General features: G+C 43.0%; 1 protein-coding gene across 6 annotated transcripts in view; it reads right to left on the reverse strand.

Annotated features, from left to right (window-relative positions):
• Nucleotides 1–21,501, reverse strand: part of SYNJ2 (synaptojanin 2) — a 289,087-nt gene that overhangs the window by 132,689 nt on the left and 134,897 nt on the right. For all 6 annotated transcript variants that reach the window (XM_068231852.1, XM_068231851.1, XM_068231850.1 and 3 more), the window contains 2 exons: nucleotides 18,274–18,466; nucleotides 5,899–6,057 (listed from right to left, as the gene is read on the reverse strand). In XM_068231852.1, the coding sequence (XP_068087953.1) occupies nucleotides 5,899–6,057; nucleotides 18,274–18,466 (352 nt within the window). The remainder of the gene's footprint in view (nucleotides 1–5,898; nucleotides 6,058–18,273; nucleotides 18,467–21,501) is intronic.

A 21,501-nucleotide genomic window follows, 5' to 3' on the forward strand; every position in this document is an offset into this window, starting at 1 on the left:
CCAATGGAGTGATGCACCACTCTACTGCTAAAACACTAATACTATACTAATACTGCTTTTCAGCTACAAGAGATGGAGTATTGTTCTATTGTTTGCAATACAGTACTATGGAAATGGAAGTTATTTTAAACGATTTGCCACTGGTGATCCTGTAACCCACAGGTGTCAAGTGCAAGGCCTTTAGGATGATTGCAGACTGCCTCCCTATTTTATGTGGCCCACAAGAGCATTAAATGCGCATCATTGTCTCAAATAAGGAATGTGCTAATTTTTAAGTACACATTGCCCACAAATGCACTTTGATATTGTAACATGTAAATGACCTCTTGCCTCTAGGGTGCAGTGTTTCTACTTCAGCGCTTCATGGCTATTTTTTCAGTGAACGGAAATTACAAATGTCAGCAATTAATCTCAACATGTCCAAGAAGAGAAAGGTTGACGCTAAAGTAAGACCATTTGATGAAAAATGTTAAAGAGAATATGTGTTCATGCTTCAAGAAGACAAACGGGTACATATTTAGTGTTCTAAAGCAGAGTCAGTGGTGAGGGAGTAAACTATACGTATTCGAGGTACACCACTTAACCACCCTGGCGTTCTGATAAGATCGCCAGGGAGGCTGCGGGAGGGTTTTTTTTAAATTAAAAAAAAAACTATTTCATGCAGCCAACTGAAAGTTGGCTGCATGAAAGCCCACTAGATGGCGCTCCGGAGGCGTTCTTCCGATCGCCTCCGGCGGCCAGAATAAACAAGGAAGGCCGCAATGAGCGGCCTTCCTTGTTTTGCTTACACCGTCGCCATAGCGACGAGCGGAGTGACGTCATGGACGTCAGCCGACGTCCTGACGTCAGACGCATCCGATCCAGCCCTTAGCGCTGGCCGGAACTTTTTGTTCCGGCTGCGCAGGGCTCAGGCGGCTGGGGGGACCCTCTTTCGCCGCTGCTCGCGGCGAATCGCCGCAGAGCGGCGGCGATCGGGCAGCACACGCGGCTGGCAAAGTGCCGGCTGCGTGTGCTGCACTTTATTTGGGGCAAATCGGCCCAGCAGGGCCTGAGCGGCAGGCTCCGGCGGTACTGGACGAGCTGAGCTCGTCCATACCGCCCAGCTGGTTAAACAATACAACATAACTCTAAGTCAATCAAACTTCTTTGAAATCAAACTGTTCACTTAGGTAGCAACACTGACTGAAAAATCAATTTCACATGCTGTTGTGCAAATGGAATAGACAACAGATGGAAATTATAGGCAATTAGCAAGACATCCCCAATAAAAGAGACTTCTTAGTTCCTATCTGGCTGATGTTTTGGTTACTTTTGAATGTTGGTGGTGCTTTCACTCTAGTGATAGCACGTGATGGAGTCTACAACCCAAACAAGTGGCTCAGGTAGTGCAGCTCATCCAGTATGGACATCAATGCAAGCTGTGGCTCCAGCCCTCATTGCTGCCAACAACATCACTGCTGCCCTGGCGAGCTTGAGATCCCTCGGGGAGCCAGACCACCATCTCTGCCCCCTGGAAGCCAGGCCCTCCACCTCTGAACTTACTGGGGCCCTCCTGGCCCCTCGGATGCTGGGCCCTACTCCACCTGCATCTCACGCTGAGACACCGTCCTACTTACTAAGATGTTGCTGGACCAGCAGTCGCTGATCCACCACAGAGTCCTGACCCCTGTTTAAGCTGTAAGCCAGGGGTAGGGAACCTTGGCTCTCCAGCTGTGATAAAACTACAAATCCCAGCATGCATTTGCCTTTATTAATCATGACTTTTGGCTGTCAGACTCCTGCAATGCATCGTGGGACTTGTAGTTCCTTAACAGCTGGAGAGCCAAGGTTCCCTACCTCTGCTGTAAGCAGTGTTTGGCACGTAGTCCAGTAAATGTAACTGTGCTCTTTTCTCCGCCGCTGGAGACATGTTATCTACTTTCCAGGAGATGTGCATGTGACTCGGGAGGGGACATGCCTGTGAAAGCCATACATAACCTTGCACGATTCCAGCAGCAGAGGAGGTGTGTGCTGTAATGTTAGATTCCACTAGTAACCTAAACACCTTGGCATACAAGGCTACTCAACAGGCTGCCCTAGACAACTCTGATCACTGCCTAATCCATCTGATTCCCACCTACAGAAGGCACCTTAAGACCACTAAGCCGACTGTTGATTCTATTGTAGCTTCGAGAATCAATATAACCATCCTGACAACCAGGTGTCCACATCCAGGGAATCCCCCCAACTTTCCTGTCTGACCACGTCCCCCCAGCGCTTGTAGCAGTCCAAGAGAACAATGTACTATGGTACCTCTGGAAGCTCAACCCCAGGAAAGCCCCAGACCCAGATTGCATATCCTCAATCTGCCTGAGAAATTATGCAAGCCAGCTGCCCCCATTCTCACCTCCATATTTATTTAAAAGATCTCTGTCGCAGCGCAAAGTTTCCTCCTACTTTAAAAAAAATCTACCATTGTTCCAGTCCCAAAAAAGCCAAGAGTCACAGATCTAAACAATTACAGGCCTGTTGCCCTAACATCAACCATCATGAAGACCTTTGAAAGGTTGGTTCTCTCCCATCTGAAGCGCCATACCGCTGCCCTCCTGGATCCTCTCCAATTCACATATAGGGCAATCAGATCCATAGAGAAGATCATAAACATCAGTATGGCATACATCACAAAACATCTAAACAGACCTGACACCTACGCCAGGATTCTCCTCCTAGACTTCAGTTCTGCTTTTAAAACTGCCTGAGCACCCTGCATAAAAACCTTGTACAACTCGGTGTTGACCTCACTCTATGTGCGTGGAACAAAGACTTCCTCACCAACAGGACGCAGCTAGTTAGGTTTGGCAACGGCTCCTCCAGTGTAAGAACCACCAAACACAGGTGCCCCACAAGGGTGTGTACTGTCGCGATCCTGTTCTACCTGTCCAAAAACAGCTGTACCTCATCTGCGGACTCCGTCAAGGTCATCAAATTCAAGGATGATACCTTAATCCTTGGCCTCTATGTATCAAAAAGAACAAGAAGTTCCCTGAAAAACCGCACCACTCAACTAATATATTCAAAAGTATAAATCATCTTTATTGAGTACAAAAACCAATAAAAACACTTAAAACCATAATCTGAGGGGCACTCTGTAATAATATACAAATAATTGCACAATAACCACTAGTAAACACATTGCCCTGTAAAACAATGATGTGATATAGATAGCGTATTTTCACATTCAAGAAGGATAAGATCATTTGGATAGAGCAACAAACATCCCAGGTAAGACTACAAATAGTGATAAGTCATGACAGGTGGTGCAAATAGTAAAACCACGGAGGATGGTTGGAAACAATATAAAGAGACCATCCACAAGACAATATATTGCCAACAAGTGTAAGAAGACAATTCGGAGAGACCAGTGGAAACACTGGAAATAGCAGAAAAGGATCGTGCAAAAGTGAAAAGATAAGTGTAAAGCCAGTGAGGAAAGTATAGCTTACCGGGGAGAAAAATGATAATCAAGGCAAGGATGCAGCGTGCCCCGCATTCGCCATCGCGATTCGCTGCCTCTGAAGCTGCGCATCAGAGGCAGCGAATCGCGATGGCGAATGCGGGGCACGCTGCATCCTTGCCTTGATTATCATTTTTCTCCCCGGTAAGCTATACTTTCCTCACTGGTTTTACACTTATCTTTTCACTTTTGCACGATCCTTTTCTGCTAAGTGTAAAACCAGTGAGGAAAGTATAGCTTACCGGGGAGAAAAATGATAATCAAGGCAAGGATGCAGCATGCCCCGCATTCGCCATCGCGATTCGCTGCCTCTGATGCGCAGCTTCATGGCTCACTTTTGCACGATCCTTTTCTGCTATTTCCAGTGTTTCCACTGGTCTCTCCGAATTGTCTTCTTACACTTGTTGGCAATATATTGTCTTGTGGATGGTCTCTTTATATTGTTTCCAACCATCCTCCGTGGTTTTACTATTTGCACCACCTGTCATGACTTATCACTATTTGTAGTCTTACCTGGGATGTTTGTTGCTCTATCCAAATGATCTTATCCTTCTTGAATGTGAAAATACGCTATCTATATCACATCATTGTTTTACAGGGCAATGTGTTTACTAGTGGTTATTGTGCAATTATTTGTAAATTATTACAGAGTGCCCCTCAGATTATGGTTTTAAGTGTTTTTATTGGTTTTTGTACTCAATAAAGATGATTTATACTTTTGAATATATTGGTTGAGTGGTGCGGTTTTTCAGGGAACTTCTTGTTCTTTTTGATACATATATGCTGATTGGTTCCTTTCTGCACACTCCCGACTATATATTAGAATATAGATTATTGATCTATTCAGATTTTGCTATAAATTGATGGTGCTTGCCCATTTTTTTGCTTGATTAATCCTTGGCCTCATCTGCAAAAATGGGGAGCACGCATACAGCAGCTCCTCCTAAATGCGGCAAAAACTGTCAAACTACCCACCCACATTCCACCCAGATTATATCAAAAGTAACAAGGTCTTCAGGGTATAGAGCATGTGCACCACCATCACCAACAACCTGGGATGGGGTGTGAACCCCACCAAAATCAAAAAGAAGGTTCAGCAAAGGTTATTCTTCCTGAGACAACTGAGAACATTTGGCATGCCGCAGGAGCTGCTGGACAGTTTCTACACTGCCACCATCAAATCTTTCCTTTGTGCCTCCATAATCATCTGGTTCACAGGTGAAACTGCAAGTGACAAGCACAAACTCCAAAGAGTAATCAGCACCGCTGAGAGAATTGCATCCCCCCTTCCACCACTGGACCTCCTTCACGCATCTAGAATGAGGTCCAGGGCAAACGCATGACTCCTCCCACCCTGGAAGTTGTTTCTTCAATCTCCTCCCCTCAGGTCGCCACTACAGAACCATCCCCACCAAAACCTACGGGCACAGGAACAACACCTTCCCCCAAGCAGTCCTCCTCCTAAACTCAGGTTCCCTCCTATTGACCTATGTCTTTTGTTAATATTTGCACTATGACCAATGCCATGTGTACCACAAAGGATTTCCGGGTACGGCAACTGTCATACTTGGCAAATAAAAACGGTTCCGATTTGAATTCATTTCAATGAACACCTACCAATCATTTTAAACCAACCTTATACACTGACCACAATATGTAACTGTTGTATGTAACAAGTTAAGTGTATATTATCACCCTGTGCAACATGTATAGGACTGCACACTTGTTTGGCTTGTCATGGGCTACATTTTTTCATGATCTAGCCCTTGATCTTCCAACCTTTTGTCTTAGACTTCCCAGTCACCCAGTGTGAACAACAACCTGTTTCAAGCAGCACCCAGTGTGCCCTTGCTACCAACAACACTCATTCGACCTCCTGTACCCATAAGCACCCAGTGCTTCCTTACTTCTCAGCAGCACCCAGTGGGACCCCCACCTCACAGCAACACCCAGTGTGACCCCCTTCTCCCGGGTGCCAGATAGATATCAAATAGCCTACTGCAACCATTAACTTAACGTACAAAATTTAAATAATGTGATAATTGCTGCAAAAGTTACAAAGACAGCAACATTATTTTTATTAAAGTAGACTGGGGATGTATCAGATGCCCCGACTATTTTTGTATTGCTATGTCATATTTCCTGTCTGCAGAACCAGTAGCTTTCATATTATGGCCACTCTATGGATGACACAAAAACAGAAAAGGGAGTGAAATCTCTCCAGTGGGGCCAAGACAACAGTAAAACCCTTTTTGTCAAACTATTCTAAAAAAACCTCAAAAAAACAAACTATGGAATTAGGCTTTAATGTTGATATAAATATGCTAAATTACATCTATCCCTGAACTAAGAAGCAAATATCACATACAAATAGATTGGTATTTCTGTTTTGCACATATACACACCTTTCCATTGGCTTTTTGAATCTGAAGTTGGTCAAATTCAAGTAGTTTCTTCCAATCTTGGCGCTTAATAAAATAGAAAACTTCCTCATATGTCAGGTCCAGACGATAATTGAAATCTCCACACCAGAATACATAATCATGTGAAAAAATATTTCTTCCCTTGAATAAATAAATAAGAAATGTCATTAAAAATGCTTTTATTATTATTCTAGCAAAAGTGTACCCACTCGGACAAAGACAAGATCTTGTACCCAAGCAATGATACATTTGATGATAGCATGCAGAGCCAAGCAAGTCATTACCTTTTTAAGCCAACATTGCATCTAGAAGAAACATAGAGCAAACTTATAGCGGTTAATTACACAGAACTATTGATCCTACCTACTTGTCGCAGTTTCAGAGTATTTACCTCACATCAGTGCAAGGTATGAATTTGTACGATTCTGTATAATACATTAAATGGTAAGGATTTCCTGTGTTTTTTTTTTTACCTGGTATACTTCCCTAGTAAAAGTCCCTATGTGACTTTTGTGACCTATGGGTCACGGCGCTGCAAGGAGAGACTGTTCCTTTCGCAGCATGCAGGGAGGCAGTGGAGTGGCAGGGGCCATGGCCAGGGAGAGAGAGCTGCCTGATGGCAGCTCTGGAAACCGTGGAGGAACGCCCCTGGCACCCCTCTCTCTGTGTTTACCTCAGAGATAGCGACAAATATTGTCGCTAATCTCAGGGGGCTATAGCACGGTGGTCGGGGGGGGGGGGGGGTGCAGAGAGCGGCGGTGTGGGGACGAAGAGGCATACCATGAGGCAGAGAACATGCCTCTGTGTGCTAATTGCACTCCAACTGTAGCTAAACAAAAGACACACAGCTAAATGCAGTGGATTTTTACACCATCTATATGTAGAATGAAAACTTTATTGTGTGCTGTGCAAGAGTTCAACAGAACTATAACAAAATATATGTAATTCTGATTACCCATGTAGATACTAGGGAAGACATCAGTTTTTTTCAAGGAGAGCTTTCTATTTCAATGCCCACTGAAATTGCTAATTTGAATCATGTGACAGCTTTCCTTCATCAGTAACCAGCTTTGCCAACATGGTAGTGCTCTCCCCACTTGTTTTGCTCTAACTGCCTGCCTTCTTGTCTGTCTTTCTCTCATATACACAGGCAACACATTTTGCCACTGAAATATTTCCTGCACACATGGCTCTGAAAGTGTGCTTTTGTGCGTAATTGCTGCTAAAATGAGAGATGTAAATAATCAGGAAGCTACATTAAAATGCCCTGAAATTGAACTCACAGCCTCCTGTATCAAAGGTAGTTCCTGTACTCATTTTTTAGTCCAGTCATTCAGCACATGTATTTCTACCTGTGGTGTTACCTCCAAAGATAGAAGAGAAAATTACATATGCTAATGACTGGGTTGTAATGCTCTCTTGTCAACACACAAATAAAACGAAAAAAAAATTCTGACACATTAAAGTTTATAAAGGGAACTATTTAAATGGGAAAACTACCCAATGAAAGAGGACTGAAACTTCTTGTATTCAAAACACATATTTATGCACTGTTCAACATAAAGTTTAAACATATTGGAATGATACAGGGGAGGTGGTTAGCACTTTTTAGCATTACTCTCAGGGCCCGTTTCCACTATCACGAATTCGCATGCGTTACCCGCATGCGAATTCGCATAGCCAGTACAAGTGGATGGGACTGTTTCCACTTGTCCGTTTTCCTGAACGTTTTTCTGTGCAGAAAAAATCTGCACGCTATGGCCCTCAGAATTCGCCTGCGTGTGGAATGCAGGCGAATCGCACGCAATGTATTTAATAGGGAAATCGCATGCGTTTTCCCCATGCGTTTTTTGCCGCGAATTCGCATGCGATTTCGCATAGGTACCCATGTTAATTCACACAGGCAGTGACGGTTAAAATCGCATCACCCTAACCTATGCGAAATCGCAGCAAAAAACGCATGCGGAATCGCACCCGCATGCGATTTGCCTGCGGTGATTCGCCGGCGATTCCGCAACGCTATAGTGGAAACGGGCCCTCAGATATGAATTCCATCTAGGACACTATGTACATGTTTACATGTACTGGTTTCTTTGCCCATCCCAAAGATACAATATTGGGATAATGTTCTCTCTCTGACCCCAAAATGTGGTAGGGATGGATGACATCTGGTGGACAGTTAGTGATGTAACCTAACCTATGTAAAATAATAGCAATAGTAATATTTCAGAGGCTTATTATGTTACAATAATAAAAAGGCCCGCCCGTTAAAAAATGGGTGCTAGGCCACGGCCGATAAACCCCCGCAACGCGCATACCGATGCGTCCTGCTCACCCGTCTCCCACCACTGTCCGAAGTATATGCACACAGGGAGATGTTGCTTGCTTGGCAGTTGGAAAAAGCTGTTATTTCCCACAATGCAATGAGGTTCTCAGACAGCAAACTGTGAAGTCTGGAAGCAGACACACACACACACACACACACACACACACACACACACACACACACACACACACACGAACAGGATGCAGAGACACAGGGGATTTATTATATAGGATAGGATTGTATCATGTATTTGCTTAAATTATGAAATTCAAAGTGACCATTGAATGGTTATGAGAAAATCCACCACCTCCTTGTCAAAAGCGACTGTGGGAGATATCTAAGTATTGGTTGGAAGTGAGACCAAAAATAGGAGGAGTCTGTGCACTTGTATTACATTGTTATATTATCACTGTGTCATCTTTGATGACGCAAAGTTAAATTACGCTGCCCAACTACTTAACATTCCAGGACGTAGATTCTACATCCTAATTAGTGTTGCTGTAGGTTTCAGGATGTAGAATCTACGTCCTGCATTAAAAACTGCCGCCGCCACCGTGCGTGCATGTTCCTGCACGTGCGTGGGCATACTCATGCCCATGCACAGGCACACTGGTGTGCATGTACGAGCCGGTGTTAAAAGTGAATGATTACTGCTAGCAATAGCAACAAACATCCATAAAGTTAGGCAAAAAAAAAAGTTATAAAAGTAAAAAAAAAATTAAAGTGAATGGTCCCAATAAAATAAAAAGTGTTTTGTTTTATTTATCCCCAGTTAAGTTTTAAGCCCAGAAAACGGAAAAATGGGAGCCTATATATAATCAGATAAATAGCTTGTTTAATAATGAGACCAAATGCAAAACCAATCCCTCATATTTAAACCATGAAACTTGGCTGATTGCTCATATTGTTCCTGACCATGACAATTGTATGATCTGGAGTGCACCTATAACGGGTACCAGTGTAATGTCCAGGTATCTTCAGAGCCGATTTTATGCTTGATAAAGCAGGGAAGCGCGTCTCAATAAAGTTTTGAAACACAGCCTTTGCATATCTTTGCAGCTAACACCGCTTTGCTTTGCTAGCTGTTTTTATCTCCTACCACACTCATAGCCGGGGAATCAGGCTCGTACCGGCCAAGCGCAGAAAAACTTTTACACGCCCACTGCAGCGTGTTCCAAATAACCACCGTGGAATCCCGACTGGATCACCATCCAAGACCGTGAGGATACTGTATCTGTGCAAGCCAGGTCCCCGGTATAAGAGGGACACAAGCGTGACAGCTGGCAAACCTATATAGGTTTCACCAGCCTCGACAACCAGGTGAGACCTTTCCCATAGGGCCTAGAGTCCTCACCTACTAGTATCACAGTGATACAAGGGGACCCGCAGATCGCTCTCTGATGGTAAGCTTTACTATCAGAATCCACAGATCTCCATATAGTTCCTGACCATGGCAATTGTATGATCTGGAGTGCACCTATAACTGGTACCAGTGTAATGTCCAGATATCGTCAGAGCCCTCTGTATGGAGTTATGATCCTGTAGGGGTAATAAAAGTCACTTAGAAATATATATTTAGTCTCCCCCTTGACCACTTGGGGGCCAGCATTAAAACCCCCCTTCAGGACCAGAGCATTTTGCCTGATTTAGGTGTCCCCAGTTTAGATAGCCAGGAATGGGTATTTCCAGTATAATCAGACATGGGTGTCCTCAGTAGAGATGGGCCGAACGGTTCGCCGGCGAACGGTTCCACTCGAACTTCGGTGGTTCGCGTTCGCGTCCCGCTGGCGAACCTTTGCGGAAGTTCGGTTCGCCCCATAATGCACCTTGAGGGTCAACTTTGACCCTCTACATCACAGTCAGCAGGCCCAGTGTAGCCAATTAGGCTACACTAGCCCCTAAAGCCCCACCCCCCCTTATATAAGGCAGGCAGCGGCGGCCATTACGGTCACTCGTGTGCTGCCTGCGTTAGTGAGAGTAGGGCGAGCTGCTGCAGACTGTCTCTCAGGGAAAGATTAGTTAGGCTTAACTTGTTCCTGGCTGGCTGCATACCTGTTCTGTGAACCCACCACTGCATACCTGTACTGTGAACCCACCACTGCATACCTGTTCAGTGAACCTGCCACTGCATACCTGTTCAGTGAACCCATCACTGCATACCTGTTCTGTGAACCCATCACTGCATACCTGTTCAGTGAACCTGCCACTGCATACCTGTGCTGTGAACCCACCACTGCATACCTGTTCTGTGAACCCACCACTGCATACCTGTGCTGTGAACCCATCACTGCATACCTGTTCAGTGAACCTGCCACTGCATACCTGTGCTGTGAACCCATCACTGCATACCTGTTCAGTGAACCTGCCACTGCATACCTGTGCTGTGAACCCACCACTGCATACCTGTTCTGTGAACCCACCACTGCATACCTGTGCTGTGAACCCACCACTGCATACCTGTGCTGTGAACCCACCACTGCATACCTGTGCTGTGAACCCACCACTGCATACCTGTTCTGTGAACCCACCACTGCATACCTGTTCAGTGAACCCACCACTGCATACCTGTTCAGTGAACCCACCACTGCATACCTGTTGTGTTCAGTGAACCCGCCACTGCATACCTGTTCTGTTCAGTGGACCCGCCACTGTATACCTGTTTAGTGAACCCGCCACTGCATACCTGTTGTGTTCAGTGAACCTGCCACTGCATACCTGTTCTGTGAACCCGCCACTGTATACCTGTTCTGTTCAGTGAACCCGCCACTGTATACCTGTTCAGTGAACCCGCCACTGCATACCTGTTGTGTTCAGTGAACCTGCCACTGTATACCTGTACTGTTCAGTGAACCCGCCACTGCATACCTGTTCTGTTCAGTGAACCTGCCACTGTATACCTGTACTGTTCAGTGGATTGCTGAATTTTTTAGGCCGCTGCTAGCAGCGGCCGCTGTAATAATTTTTCTGGTGCGTGTACATGACTGCCTAATTTTTCTGGCTGCACTGCGGGCAGCTGCAACAACAAAAGAAAAGGCATGTACATGCGCCCATTCTCCTTCGTGATCATTACCTTGCCGTGGTGAAGGGGCTTGCGTATCACAATGAAGCAATGACCGGCGCCTCGATGAGTGTCTCGGGGGGCACACAAAAGATAATAAGGTCGTTGCTTCATTGTGGTCAGACCAAATTTGATCAGCTGGACAGTCACTGTTCTGTCATTCAGCTACATCAGCCAGGCGACCATATGGGCTGTAAAGCCACCAAAACCTGCACTCTCGCCATGGTGCGCACCAGTCCAGCACGGCCATCACTACACAAACAGCTGTTTGCGGTGCGTTACACGGTGAGTTTGGTGTGTCAGTGTGAAGCAGTACCTTAATTACACTACCTGATTGATGTATACACATGCAAGATGTTTTAAAGCACTTTAGGCCTGTCATTTAGCATTCAATGTGATTTCTGCCCTTAAAATGCTGCTTTGCGTCAAATCCAGATTTTTCCCCGGGACTTTTGGCATGTATCCCACTCCGCCATGCCCCCCTCCAGGTGTTAGACCCCTTGAAACATCTTTTCCATCAGTTTTGTGGCCAGCATAATTATTTTTTTTTTCAAAGTTCGCATCCCCATTGAAGTCTATTGCGGTTCGCGAACTTTAACGCGAACCGAACTTTACGCGAAAGTTCGCGAACCCGGTTCGCGAAACCTAAAATCGGAGGTTCGGCCCATCTCTAGTCCTCAGTATAGATAGGTGTCCCCAGTGTCCCCAGCCTGCATTACTCACCTCCCCAGGTCCAGTGAGGAGGAGCTCTTCCCGACATCCAACCTCGCACTGCTGCTTAGTTCCGGCCCGGGTCCCGGCTTGATGATGTCATCAAGCCTGGACCCGGAACTTAGCTGCCAAACGAGGATTGATGCCAGGCAGAGTGGACAAGGAGTGACGATTGCCGGTGGAATGTCAGGAGAGGTGAGTGGCTCCTCTTCTTCCGCCACCGCCGCTACTTCAGTGATTACTACAATCAGCGGCGACCGTAGTGATCAAGTCATCAGGAGCGAATTGCCATGGCTCCTGATCAGTGAGGGGAGATGTCTGCTATCATATGGCAGCTGAATCTCCCCTCTCTGGTGCGTGCGATCACGTTAGGAACGGTAGAACTTCAGGGACGTTACAGTTATGTCCTAGCAGCCACAGACAGCCACACAGAGGATGCAACTGTAATGTCCTTAGTCCCAAAGGGGTTAAATAGAGTGAGCATCTATTATGCACGCTACTAATTATGTGCACTATGTGCACAATCCAGACTTTTTGCGTGGCATATGGATAGGATGCCGGCTATTGCAGGTACTCACGTGCAACAAAGTTTGTATAGCGTGAGTCCGCTTAGTGCATGGTGGGTACTTCCAGTATGGCTGGGCAAAAGCTCAGCACTAGGGCCCGCACTCACCAGGCTACTTGGAGTAAAATACAGAGCGGTTTTCTTTGTTGCGCGTAGACGCCAAACCACCTAGACCAGGAAGAGAGTGGATACATAGGGGGGGGGGGGGGGGGGGAGACCACCTCCGTGACCGCAGCAAACCACGTGACACATTTCGCCTATCAGCAGACTTTCTCAGTTTTAACCCCAGCCTAGCCTATTAACCCATTGTTAACCCCTGTAATACTTATACCTGTTTATAAACTTTTAATGAATGCCGCCTGTAGCGATGGGATGCGATCGCTAGGACGAAAGTTGGGGGCCTCAATGCTCTACAGATGTACAGTGGGATGCAAAAGTTTGGGCAACATTGTTAATCATCATGATTTTCTTGTAAAAATCGTTGGTTGTTACGATAAAAAATGTCAGTTAAATATATCATATAGAAGACACACACAGTGATATTTGAGAAGTGAAATTAAGTTTATTGCATTTACAAAAAGTGTGCAATGATTGTTTAAATACAATTAGGCAGGTGCATACATTTGGGCACTGTTGTCATTTTATTGATTCCTTTAGAACTAATTATTGTAAATCAAATAGGCTTGGTAAGCTCAGTGACCCCTGACCTACATACCCAGGTGAATCCAATGATAAGAAAGAGTATTTAACGGGGTCAATTGTACGTTTCCCTCCTCTTTTAAATTTCTCTGAAGAGTAGCAACATGGGAGTCTCAAAACAACTCTAAAATGACCTGAAGACAAAGATCGTTGACCATCATGGTTTAGGGGAAGGATACAGAAAGCTACCTCAGAGATTTCAGCTGTCTGTTTCCACAGTTAGGAACATATTGAGGAAATGGAAGACCACATGCTCAGTTCAAGTTAAGGCTCGAAGTGGCAGACCAAGAAAAATCTCGGATAAAGAGAAGCGAACAAATGAGAACAGTCAGAGTCAACCCACAGACCAGCACCAAAAACCTATAACATCATCTTGCTGCAGATGGAGTCACTGTGCATCATTCAACCATTTGGCACACTTTACGCAAGGCGATGCTGTATGCAGAGGAAGCCTTTTACTTTGCCCACAGCACAAACAGAGCCGTTTGAGGTATTCTAAAGCACATTTGGACAAGCCAGCTTCATTTTGGAATAAGGTGCAGTGGACTGCTGAAACTAAAATGTAGTTATTTAGGCATAACAAGGGGCATTATGCATGGAGGAAAAACAACAAAGCATTTAAAAAAAAATACCTGCTACCTACAGTAAAATATGGTGGTGGTTTCATCATGCTGTGGGGCTGTGTGGCCAGTGCAGGGACTGGGAATCTTGTCAAAGTTGAGGGACATATGGATTCCACTCAGTATCAGCAGATTCTGGAGACCAATGTCCAGGAATCAGTGACAAAGCTGAAGCTGCAACTGGGCTAGATCTTTCAACAAGACAATGACCCTAAACACTGCTCAAAATCCACGAAGGCATTCATGCAGAGGAACAAGTACAACGTTCTGGAATGGCCATCTCAGTCCCCAAACCTGAATATAATTGAAAATCTGTGGTGTGAGTTAAAGAGAGCTGTCCATGCTCAGAAGCCATCAAACCTGAATGAACTAGAAATGTTTTGTAAAGAGGAATGGTCCAAAATACCTTAAACCAGAATGCAGACTCTCATTGAAACCTACAGAATGCGTTAGGAGGCTGTAATTTCTGCAAAAGGAGGATCTACTAAATATTGATTTCATTTCTTTTTTTGTGGTGCTCAAATTTATGCACTTGCCTAATTGTGTTTAAACAATTATTGCACACTTTCTGTAAATCCAATAAACGTCATTTCACTTCTCAAAAATCACTGTGTGTGTTTACTATATGATATATTTAACTGAGATGTTTTATCGTAACAACAGACGATTTATACAGGAAAATCACGATGATTAACAACTTTGCCCACAGTTTTGCATCCCACTGTATCTCTCTGCCATTACTTAGCAATGCATCTGTACAGCAGTATAACCCCCCAAATTGTCGCCCTAGTGAGCGCATCCAATCATTACAGACACGCAGGCTGGATCGGTCTGACACATGCTCAGCTTATGTGAAAATTAGGAAGGGTGAGAAATGAAAAAATGTGTATTTTCTGCATTCACGCCCAATTTTCTCCTATACAATGACTAAAAAATAAAATAGTTAAGGGAAAAAAATATTACCCAAAGAAAGCTTAGATTGTCCTGAAAAAGAAAACATATATATACAGTACAGACTAAAAGTTTGGACACACCTTCTCATTCAAAGAGTTTTCTTTATTTTCATGACTATGAACATTGTAGATTCACACCGAAGGCATCCAAACTATGAATTAACACATGTGGAAGTATAGTACATAACCAAAAAGTATGAAACAACTGAAAATATGTCATATTCTAGGTTCTTCAAAGTAGCCACCTTTTGCTTTGATTACTGCTTTGCACACTCTTGGCATTCTCTTGATGAGCTTCAAGAGGTAGTCACTTGAAATGGTTTTCACTTCACAGGTGTGCCCTGTCAGGTTTAATAAGTGGGATTTCTTGCCTTATAAATGGGGTTGGGACCATCAGTTGGGTTGTGGAGAGGTCAGGTAGACCTCTCCACAGGAGACACAGCTGATAGTCCTACTGAATAGACTGTTAGAATTTGTATTATGGCAAGAAAAAAGCAGCTAAGTAAAGAAAAACGAGGGGCCATCATTACTTTAAGAAATGAAGGTCAGTCAGTCCGAAAAATTGGGAACATTTGAAAGTGTCCCCAAGTGCAGTCTCAAAAACCATCAAACGCTACAAAGAAACTGGCTCACAATGCGGACCGCCCCAGGAAAGGAAGACCAAAGGTCACCTCTGCTGCGGAGGATAAGTTCATCCGAGTCACCAGCCTCAGAAATCGCAGGTTAAAAGCAGCTCAGATTAGAGACCAGGTCAATGCCACACAGTTATAGCAGCAGACACATCTCTAGAACATCAATGACCCTGCTGTGTAAGGGCTATTTGACCAGGAAGGAGAGTGCTGCGCCAGATGACCTGGCCTCCACAGTCACCAGACCTGAACGCAATCGAGATGGTTTGGGGTGAGCTGGACCGCAGAGTGAAGGCAAAAAGGCCAACAAGTGCTAAGCATCTCTGGGAACTCCTTCAAGACTGTTGGAAGACCATTTCAGGTGACTACCTCTTGAAGTTCATCAAGAGAATGCCAAGGGCTTGATTCACAAAAGCGTGCTAACTTAGCACGCCAATGAAAAGCTGCTTATCACGTGCAAACTGCATCTTCGCGTGCTAATTCACGCGTAATAGTTATAACTCAAAAAAGTTTTTTATAAAGTATAACTCATAAAGTCTTGCGTGCGTAAAGTTTTATGTGCCCATTAAACCCTATGCGACTTTCCACGCGCACCGGACTTTGCGCGCGAGTTTATTCCTCAGAACGGTGCTAACCTACTTAGTGCAATGGTTATCACGCCCAAAAGTCTTTAGGCGTGCTAAGTAGGTTAGCACCGCTTTGTGAATCAAGCCCCAAAAGTGTGCAAAGCAGTAATCAAAGCAAAAGGTGGCTACTTTGAAGAACCTAGAATATGACATGTTTTCAGTTGTCTCACACTTTTTGGTTATGTACTATACTTCCACATGTGTTAATTCATAGTTTGGATGCCTTCAGTGTGAATCTACAATGCTCATAGTCATGAAAATAAAGAAAACTCTTTGAATGAGAAGGTGTATCCACTTTTGGTCTGTACTGTGTGTATATATATATATATATATATATATATATATATATATATATATATATATATATATATATATATATATATATATATATACACATATACATATATACACATACATACATACATACATACATACACACACACACACACACATTATATATATATATATATATATATATATATATATATATATATATATATCTCACTAAGATCTAAGATGATATAAGTAATTAAAAAGTTACTGCTGTATCAAAGCAACACAGCTAAAGTGTCAAAAAGGTCAGGAACCTTAAAAAGGTAAAAACCATGTAACACGAACTGGTTAAAGCAACCTTTCTCAACCTTTTAACCTTGGTGGAATCCTTAACACAAGATTCCTTATCTCTGGTAATCCCTGTATAAATTATAACATTTTATATTTGCAGGGGAAGCTGGGAATTTCTTTGCAAGAGGCCTGGTATTTAATGGTGTTTAAAAGTGTGTGTGGTTAAACACTTTTTAAAAAATGCGTTTAGCCCCCATTCCATCTTCCTGGTTTACAGTGTGTCCTTTTCATGCCCTCCATTACAGTGGTCCCTATTAACAGTTTCCTGAATTAAAGAGTCTATTAACATCCCCATAACCATAGTGCTCCCCATTATAGTGCTCATTTTTCTCACACTCTCCTTATTATACATATTCTATGTTGTTTTTTTTATTGTGCGCCTTATTGCACTGATCTTCAATAAAGTGCTTCTTTTTATGGCTTTCCTTATACTATTCAGCCCACCTCTCCCCTCTCGATTTCAGTGCTGCCTGTTTTGCAGATCCCTATTAGAGTGTTCATAATTTTAGTGTCCTTTATTAATGTGCCAATACATCCCCCTGAAGAAACCGGCATAAAAAAAATATTGGTTATAATTAACGGCTTAAGTTCTCCATTTGTATTCTCCCACAAATTTGTTCATCATCACAGCATGATGGTAATGTATCATAATGTTACATGATCGTTATGCAAATAGCAGACAATGAGTGAAGGACACAGAGGAGCCAAGAAGGTATTTTAGAAACTTCATCACCCCACCAGCTCAGCCCCCACCTATTCCTGAGCCCTGTTTTTTTTAAACATTAAACATTATTTACAGATGCGTTATACAAAGACTACGTTTCCACTGTGTCCTCAAGACGTAATGCAGACACTTGTTGTAATGCAGGAATGCATTGTAGATTGTAAGCATTTGGCAGGGCCCTCTCCCCTTGTGTATCATACTTGACGGTTTCCACTTTACCCAGAATTATGGAACTTGTATTTTTACCACTACCACTCCAGTGTATGATCTGGTATTACTATCTGCATTGTGTTGTGTATCTTATTGCTTGTTACCTGTATTGTTGTATCTATCGTCTATTACCTGTATTGTGCGGTCACCCCTGTTATCATTGTCCGTAATCCTATTTATTGTACAGCGCTGCGTAATATGTTGGCGCTATATAAGTCCAATTAATAATAATAATAATAATCTGAATCCTTGTAGCCGGCATGACATATGCACAGCTATAGGTATTCTCATGCATGATCTGATTTTATGCTGCTGGGCATCCATTTTTTTGCCCTGCACGTGAATCTGGATGCAGCCTATTGATTTCAATAGGCCCTAAAATCACATCTGAGTTGGCGTGCAGAGAAACAGATAGAAATTGCAATAGTGGAAACTAAGCCGAAAAAGGCTCAACTGTAAGTATTGTCAATGCCCTACATGGTGCTATTGTTGGTTTTATTACTTTATTGTCACCACATGGCCCCTTTAAATTATCTTTATGGATGAATAAAGGTATTTTCTGTTTGGAAGGGAATAACATATAGAGAGGTATCACTGTGATGCGCAACTCACCATGGGGAAGCTTAACTTCTGAGTTATCTCTTTGTAATCCTCATTCCTTTCTTTCGCTTGGGTCTGGCCAGCAGTGAAGTGACTACATATAAAGCAAAAACTTGTGCTATAAAACTGGAATCGTATGCCTACTGCTCCTTTGTTTCCAGTTTTTCCTCCCATACCAGTCTTCACAGTGTCCACTGCCAAATCTCTGTCACACAAAAAGTCACATAAGTTGACCTAAGAAACAGAATCTATTTTGCTGAAAAAATACAAGATAAACAATACACGACATATTTATCAGAATAATAATATAACAAAAATATAAAGAGTACTTTCCTGTGATGTCCGTTTTCTCATCATATATCTAAACAGCTTTAAAGAGGAGCTGTCAGTCATACTATCTCAGGAAAAAAACAAATATACAAGTAGATAAATACTTGCTCTACTTACATATGTATTGCACTGTCCACATTATGATTCCTGTGAATTAAATAAAGGAAAAGTAGAGAATCCTATTCTAGACAGTTTCCATATTTACTGTGGATATTTTGAAGCCAGTCGTGATGTAATATCCGCCCTTAATCTCCTCTGCCTTATTTGCCCGCCCTTAACTATAGAAAGTGCATTGTTCCAGCCTGAGAAATTTTGGCCAGAGAGGAACAGAGGTGTGGGAGGGGAAAACAGGAGGGAAAGAGGCTTCAGCCAATCAAGTTGCATTAGTTAAAGTCTGAGGGGAAGCAGAGAAGCAAAAAAAGACAACCCAGGAGGCCCTGCAACTTCTCTTTTGTGTGCCAAATTTTCTGTGTACCAAATAAGAGTCATGTAAACTGGGGAATGATAATTTATCAACAAGAAAAGTAATCGTGATTTTAACTTTTGGATTGCCTGATTAGCATCCTTATTACTTGTTTACCAGATAAAAATAAAGAATTGATTTTTGATTTTATGCCCGACAGTTACTTTTTAAAGAGAACCCGAGGCAGGTGTATTAAATCTTAAGAGGACCCAGAGGCATGTCATGTACGCAATGACATGCCTATGTGTCTCTATATTGACGCCGCTAGTCCCCCCGGGTCTGCTGTGCACCCCAAAAATCTTAAGATGTAATACATCCGCCTCGGGTTCTCTTTATGGGAAATAAAAAAAAAAAATGAAATATATATACAGTGCCTTGCAAAAGTATTCATCCCCCTTAGTTTTGTACCTATTTTGTTACATTAAAACCTGTAATTTTACTGTTTAACCTTATTTTATGTGATGGATTTGCACAAGTTGGTGAAATGAAATGAGAAAAATATAAAAAAAAAACAAAAAAAAAACCTGAAAATTGGCATGTGCATATTTACCCCTTTGCCATGAAGCCCCTAAAAAGTCCTGGTGCAACCAGAGACCTTCAAACGTCACATAATTAGTGAAATGAAGTTCACCTGCGTGCAATTTAAGTGTCACGTGATCTGTTGGTATAAACACACATTTTCAGAAAGGCCCCAGAGGCTTCAACACTACTATACCATGAAGACCAAGAAGTTCTCCGGACAAGTCAGGGACAAAGTTGTAGAGAAGTACAAGTCAAGGTTGGGTTTTAAAAATAATATCCAAAGCTTTGAAACGTGCCTCAGAACACAATCAAATCCATCATCTTCAAATGGAAAAAAACATGATACCACAACAAACCTACCAAAACTGAGCCACCCACCAAAACTCATGTACCTGGCAAAAAGGGCATTCATCAGATGGGGCAGAACAGGGACCAAAATAAACCCTGCAGGAGTTGCAGAGTTCCATGCCAAAGACTGAAGTCTCTGTCCATAGGACCATAATAAGCTATACACTTCATAGAGCTGAGCTTTATGTAAGAGTGGCCAGAAAAAAAGCAGCCATAACTTGAGTGTTAAAAATAAGAAGCCACTTTTGAGTTAGCCAAAAGGCACGTGGGCAACTCCCCAAATGTATGGAGGAAGGTCAAATTAGACCAAAATTTAACTTTATGGCCACCAAGGAAAATTCTATATCTTGTGCAAATAAAACTCATCCCATCACCCCAAGAACACCCCCCCCCCCCACAGTGAAACATGGCGGGTGGCAGTATCATGCTGTGTGTGTATCAGCAGCAGGGACTGGGAAACTGGCCTGAGTCAAGGGAAAGATGAACGCTGCTAAATACAGGAATATACTTGATCAAAACCTGTGTCAGTCTGCCAGTGATTTAAGACTGGGACGAAGGTTTACCTTCCAGCAGGACAGTGAACCCGAAGCATACTGCTAAATCAGCAATTGACTGATTTAAGGGGAAACATGTAAATGTATTGGAATGGTCTAGTCAAAGTCCTGACCTCAATTTCATAAAGAATCTGTGGTTGGACTTGAAGATTGCGGTTTACAAGCAAAAAAAAAAAAGTGCAACTTGAAGTGGCAAGATAAGCAAAGCTCATAGAGACTTATCTAAAGCGAATTGCAGCTTTAATTGCCGTAGAAGCTGGCAGCCATGCTGGTCTGTTTGGCTGCAGAAGTGTCTAAATAACACCAGAAACAAGCATGCATCTAATCTGTCAGATCTGACAATAATGTCAGAAGCACCTGATCTGCATATGCTTCTTCAGGGTCTATGGCTGAAAGTATTAGAGGCAGAGGGTCAGCAGGGCTGCCAGGCAACTGGTATTGCTTAAAAGGAAATAAACATGGCAGCCTCCTTATACCTCTCTCTTCAGTTGTCCTTTATATTTATTTATTTATTGTACTTCTAAAGCGCCAACATATTACGCAGCGCTGATATTCTCAATGCATTTTAATTTCAGGCAGCAATACATGAAAAATGCCTAGCTGGTGAAAACCTTTGCAAGGCACTATACACATAGTAAACAAAATCATCAGAGAAAATTTCTCTCTTTTATGAATCTAGAGTCTAGATCAGGCATGGGCAAACTTGGCCCTCCAGCTGTTACGGAACTACAACGCATTTGCCTTTATGAGTCATGACTGTGGCTGTCAGACTCCTGCAATGCATTGTGGGACTTGTAGTTCCATAACAGCTGGAGGGCCGAGTTTGCCCATGCCTGGTCTAGATTGTTGTAAGAAGTCTCAGCAAAAGCATAATGATGAGGGTAGTAAGAGTACATACAGTACATGAGAATGATAGCAAAATGCAGTCAAATGTACAAATAGCAAAAACCTTTGCAAACCCCTTTGCAGAGTTAATATATATATATATATATATATATATATATATATATATATATATATATA

Source organism: Hyperolius riggenbachi, chromosome 4 (genome assembly GCF_040937935.1).
Source record: "Hyperolius riggenbachi isolate aHypRig1 chromosome 4, aHypRig1.pri, whole genome shotgun sequence".
In the NCBI taxonomy this organism is placed as follows: domain Eukaryota; kingdom Metazoa; phylum Chordata; class Amphibia; order Anura; family Hyperoliidae; genus Hyperolius; species Hyperolius riggenbachi.